Here is a 5,780-nt window from a genome sequence, read left to right on the forward strand (position 1 = left end):
ACCAACTGGCCATGGGAAAAGCCTCTTGTTTCAAGGCATATCATGCTTTTTGGGCCATTTGGCTTTGGGCCAAGTCCAGCCATCTTCAACAACAGCTTTGGTCATCTGCCCTATCAATGCACTTATTGAAGATCAAGTGGCACTGATGGCCAAAAGAGACATTATTGCAAAACGTTGGACACATGATATGGTAAAGTGTGTTTCTGCGCTTATAATAAATTTTTACTTTACTTTAGTCTTTAGTTAGATTCCTGCACAATAAATCTCAGACTAATTTTTGTCACTTGATTTAGTAATTTTCAAAAATATTTCTTATTGAAAAACATAACAAGTAATGTTCTTTTGAATGTTTGGATTTTTATGACTTTATATATTTATTCTTGAAATAGTTTTACTTAACACAGCTTGCATTATAAACAGAAAACACAAATGAACATTTATTTTTATCTCATCGTCATGTATGAATGAGAACCGTGTCATGATGATATCCTAAATTTTGTGCTGTTGTTGGTAAATACCGTCAACTGCCAGACTGACTGCCCCAACTTGAGACAACCAGCCGGCCGTAACATGAGACACTAGAACAGCAACCACTTCACCAGTCTTCTAGGGTTATTTTTTACATTTTTGAGAAAATAGAGATAAAAGCTCATCTTTTCTGTTATCAAGCAGATATTTAACACCAGAAAGAAAAAGATAACCAGAAAGCAATTTTAAATAGGATGTATTGTATACTCATTTCCTGTATATGTTATTTCTTCGTTTTTAGTGTGCGAAAGATCTGGAATGTGTTGACGTTTTGTTCACTTCGCCGGAGACAATATTGTCGGATTCCAGTAGGGATCTTTTAAAGAAAAAGGATGTCATCAAAACAATCTGTGCTGTGTTTGTGGATGAAAGCCATTGTATTGAGAAATGGTAAGTTATCTAGTATATAAGATTTATTTTTTATGTATTTTAGATGATAATTGGAAAACCATACAATTAAACCGTCAACTGATATGAAGTTACTTTCATCAGTAAGGGGTACTAACTTTTATCCCCTCCAAATGACAGACAGACTTTTATATGGTTCTCAATATATAAACTTTTAAAGTTCATAACTGAACTGATATCAAAACTAATTTTGTTTTATTATTAGCTACTGTAAGTTTACTAATTATTGAACAGACCAGAAAATGTTGATGGTTTGTTGGGAAAAATTTTTATTCAGTGTCAAATGTTGAATAGCTACATCAGCTTGGTAAAACCCGTGTGTTTTCATTATGTAAACGAAAGTACTTACACATAGTTGTGACGTCGAGAAAGTCAAAACGATAGAGAACATCGTAAATTCCTTGTCAATTAAGTAGTATAAAAAAAAACGAATCAATCGTAACTGACATAACAGCTTTCGTTTTCCCAAAGGAGAATTAAAAACGGCACATTACATTTAATGCGTGAGTGACTTTTTAAGCTATAAAAGTTGAATACCAGGCGACTATATTCGAAAAACTTAATGTCATAAATGACTTATGGAATGAATTTGGCATAAATTTGCATCGATTTTAGATGGACTATATTTAGCAGTCACACAAATCCTTGGGCATTTGCACGGGGTGTGCATTTGCAACGGGTTTTCCCCCGGGGGGAGGATCCTAGGGTTGCGATCTGACGAGTGGGATGCCGCCCGACATTCGACCCTCGGACCCTTAACGAGACTAAAAAGGAGAAAACAAAGGAAAATTTTGTGAATTTTCCGACCATTACCGGGACTTTATCCAAAAAAGGTACTCTTAAGGGTGGCACATACCTTACTTCCATTTGCCTAAGTACCCCCTGAGTTTTTCCCTACCCTGTGCAAATGAGCTAGAACGCGTCAGGCAAATACGCCAATTTCAACTTTAAAGTGAAAACGGGGGAAAATGAAGATGAACGGGGCTTTCATTTTTTCTTTACAAGATTCATTCTTTAAATTTAATAAGGTATTGTGCCCATTGAAAAAATTTCCACTCATTCAATCTTTTTTATATCATATAGAATACTATTCAGCGATGCCTAACAATCCTAAATACACCCCTGCATCAAATTCATATCCGTATTCTCTTCCTAAAGATTATAGACTTACTTACTTCACTGCTAACAAAAGCGACTGATGATCCGTTGATTTCAATACTTTGAAAGTTCAAGTTCAAATGATGTTTTTACTTTCTTTTTATTCAGGAAAAACGGATCAAATGAAGCGAGACGTTTTGTCAATATCACAATCATTGCGGACTGCTTTCACTAAACTCAAGAAGTGTCCGAGACAACGTAAGTTACATTGTTATATGAAACAATTATCTCATCTATGTTGGAATCTAGATTGTTTTTTGTGCTTCTCATCAATTAGTGTGCGTTGTTTCTTGTCACCGTAACTTCAGCAGTTTATCTACCGACCTTTTTGAGTTTGAGCGACTGTCAATTTGTTCTTCTAACGGTCATATAAATGATAGTATTTTTAATTGTTCTTCTTTATTTAGTTGCCGATTGTTACCATTATGAGCTGTTCAGGGATAGCGTGCTGCTTGAGAGTCGTGAAGAAGAAAATAAGAACCATACCTTTTTTATTAAATTTAACAATTCATAAAATAATATACGTTACGAAATACATACAACATTTAAAAAAGTGGCCCGAAAATTAAAAATGAGGTCACTGATCATTACAATCAAGTTATAATAGAATATATAGACTGTAACTTCGTTGGTCTTCCTTTTCTTTTTGGGCGTTCTGTTCATTCTCTCACCACACGCACCACTGTCTCAATGCCGCCCCGGTGGAGCTTTTTGCTTATTCAGTGTGGATGAAAATTTCTATCTAATCGTATTGTCCCGATTGGGATAGAAAATTTATATTCCAGCTCGAAGTTTACAATGGGGATGGTTTTGCAGGGCTCCACCGGATCTCTGACAAAGGTATTCTCCGGAAGGTTTCCATAAAAAATGAAAATGACTGAAATGAAAAAGAAAAAAAGAAAAAAGCACGAGAGAAGAATTGTTGTGATTCATCCAATCTAGACCACTGGAGACCTAGTAATGAGCATGGAGTGGCAAGATCAGGGTTCTGAAACATCGTTATCTCACAATGCCCGTATTCTAAATTTCGTATGTTCCGCATCCAAAAATCGAAAATATGACCGCGCGGACAAATTCCTTTGCCACAGCATTTTTTGAAAATTCTTTTAAAAGGGCCATTCGCGAAAGTTTATAGACAGAAAAAAACATCTGTAAAACTGGGAATAAAAATTAACATTTATACACCCCCGTCTCCTTAAAGTAAAATGTAAGATTTATACACCCCTGTCTCGGTGAAGTTTTGAAATCCAGGTGGACTATGAAAAAGGTAAAATACACCGTTAGTATCGTTATAAGCATCTTTCAGCCTTTTCAAGACCTCGACCGAAGCATCTCCGAGCCTGTCAAAATTTTACCCGATGAAAGTTCCCATTTCTCAATGCTCTTTATTTCTACTTGGCCTTCATATCCCTATCTCATCAAATGGAAATTTAAGGTAGTTAAAAGGAAAACCGTACCGAAATTCTCACGTCCTTTTTAAGTAAAAATTACATCGAATGGAAAAACATCGAAACAAGATATTTTTGCAGCTTGAACTCAAAGGAAAATCGAACTAAACTCGCTAAGAGGTGGAAAGTTTCACCCCTTGTCCCGGTGGTAATAAGCATCACTGAGATAATATGATGTACCATTTCCCCACTCTTCGCCCGTATTCATAAAAACTCTTTAACAGATATGAGGGACATGTGAGACAGGGGTGTGTTTCTTTTCGTAAAATTAGCCAAAAACCATGTCATCGTATTGGCGAATAAAAGCCATAAATAAAAGTCTCACCTGTCGTTCATAATTGACATAATTCTGTAACTTTTTTGTTACATTGTTTTAATTGATTTTCAGTTCGTTTATTCCCAAGATAATTACTTCGCACTTTTAACGACTTTAAAATCAACAATCATCGTTCATTACAATTCATTACACATCGTGTTTTACACGATTACAATTTCAGATAACTTGAGATCCACCGCAGATGATTGAAAATGTCAATTCTTCGTGTGCTACAATTTCACAAACTTCGCCAATCCTGGTGGTGATAAGATTTATATGAGAGTAATCGTCACGAAAAGCGCTAATAAAATATCGAAAAATGGAGATTCCCAAGATTGGCGAAGGTATCTTAAATCTTAGTTTAAAAAAATCTCTTTGATCTTTCTTTTTTTTCTTTTGTTAATTGCTTACGTCATTGATGACTTGCGAGATATTTCTCATGATGAAAACACACGGGTTTTACCAAGCTGTACATTACATTGTCATAATTTATTAATCATATCTATTTTATTTTGCAATTTTCAGGGGAACATCAAGTGACAAACGACGAGCAGCTTTCCGTGAATCTTTTTCTCAACTTGCAGAAGTCCGCTCTCTTCTTGCCAAACCCATCCCTTTTGTCGCCATGATGGCAACTGCAATGAGAAGAACAAGGGATTTTATAATTGCCAATTTACAAATGTATCAGCCAAAACTATATATTCGCAGTCCTGGAAAGCAAAACATTACATACACACTACACACAGTTAATCACAAAAATGTTGATAAAATTTTCCAACCCCTTATTGAAGAACTGAGAATTCATAAATATGATTGTGAGCGAGTGGTTATTTTTTCAAATCGTGATAATGTCGTTGATATCTTTGGTTCTTTTGACTATATACTTCGGGAAGAATATCCAATGTACGAGACAAGACCCTACGCAATGTACCATTCTACCACAGAGGAACCAATCAAAAAACACATTGTTGAATCCTTTCAAGACCCTAATGGAACTATTAGAATTTTAATGGCAACAATAGCCTTTGGTATGGGTATTGATTGCAAAAATTTGCATCAGGTTATTCATTTTGGTCCACCTGCTGATCTGGATTCTTATTTTCAAGAATCTGGTAGAGCAGGTCGGGATGGCAAGCAAAGTGTTGCCTTACTTTTACGCTACCCAAAAAGTTTTATTCGAAATTCTTCGGAAACAATAAAGGAATACTGTTTGTTAGAAGACAAATGTCGTCGACAAATGTTATTGAAACTTTATGACTCTTCTGAAAAGATTCCTGAGATCACGCCACAACACAACTGCTGCGACTTTTGCTATCAGTCATGTGACTGTGGTGATTGTCACTTACCCAAACACTTTATTGATGTGGACGAGATTAAGCCAATTATTGATGTTGATGAAGAAGTGGTAGTTGAAGAAGACACTGAATGTTTTGAGAAAGAGGACAGTGGTAACGAAATTGACTCAGATGAGTGATTGAACCTATTTGAATTACTCACTTTTATAATTAGCCTGGAGATTCATGATATGATTTCTTATTCTATATACTGATGGCGAAATATATAACATGGTATGGGCTGAGAGTTCGAATTTCCCAGATCCTAATAACTGTTGAAAGCATAGCCAATCAAATTTTGTTATTCTTTTACTGGTCACACTTTTAGTGAGTGAGGGCAGCGCCTAAAAAATTCGAATTTCCCAATGTAAATTTTTAAGGCAGAAATCTGCCTCACATGTCATACCTGTCCTGTATACATCATATTATAAAAATACAGGACGGTTCTCCTGTCTATTTTTTAATAAGAATAATGTACTTTGACTGAGGGTCAAGTATTCTTAAGAAATTACCAATTATTTTTATTATTTCAGAATCAACTTGTCAATCGAAAAATAATTTTCCCTTTTTTGTTGTTTGGGTTAACAT

At 35.3% G+C, this 5,780-nt stretch overlaps 1 protein-coding gene and 1 long non-coding RNA gene across 2 annotated transcripts; both read left to right on the plus strand.

Moving 5' to 3' along the window:
• Positions 1-1,383: 1,383 nt before the first annotated feature.
• LOC136824716 (uncharacterized) lies at positions 1,384-2,576 on the plus strand. Its single transcript, XR_010849153.1, has 3 exons — positions 1,384-1,439; positions 2,203-2,292; positions 2,502-2,576. It is a non-coding gene; the product is annotated as an uncharacterized lncRNA (long non-coding RNA).
• A 1,558-nt stretch (positions 2,577-4,134) lies between these two features.
• On the plus strand, positions 4,135-5,332 carry LOC136824707 (ATP-dependent helicase wrn-1-like). The gene is made up of 2 exons (XM_067080689.1): positions 4,135-4,202; positions 4,384-5,332. Exons 1-2 carry the CDS (start codon positions 4,135-4,137, stop codon positions 5,330-5,332), a joined length of 1,017 nt encoding a protein of 338 aa, XP_066936790.1.
• Positions 5,333-5,780: the final 448 nt, after the last annotated feature.

Source organism: Clytia hemisphaerica, unplaced genomic scaffold (assembly GCF_902728285.1).
Source record: "Clytia hemisphaerica strain Z4C2 unplaced genomic scaffold, Clytia hemisphaerica genome assembly, whole genome shotgun sequence".
Taxonomy (NCBI): domain Eukaryota; kingdom Metazoa; phylum Cnidaria; class Hydrozoa; order Leptothecata; family Clytiidae; genus Clytia; species Clytia hemisphaerica.

Excerpts from the sequence above, each read along its gene's own strand:
- LOC136824707 (XM_067080689.1), top strand. The coding sequence starts at position 4,135 with ATGAGAGTAATCGTCACGAAAAGCGCTAATAAAATATCGAAAAATGGA. Across the intron at positions 4,203-4,383 it reads GATTCCCAAGATTGGCGAAG|GGGAACATCAAGTGACAAAC; the intron begins GTATCTTAAATC and ends TGCAATTTTCAG.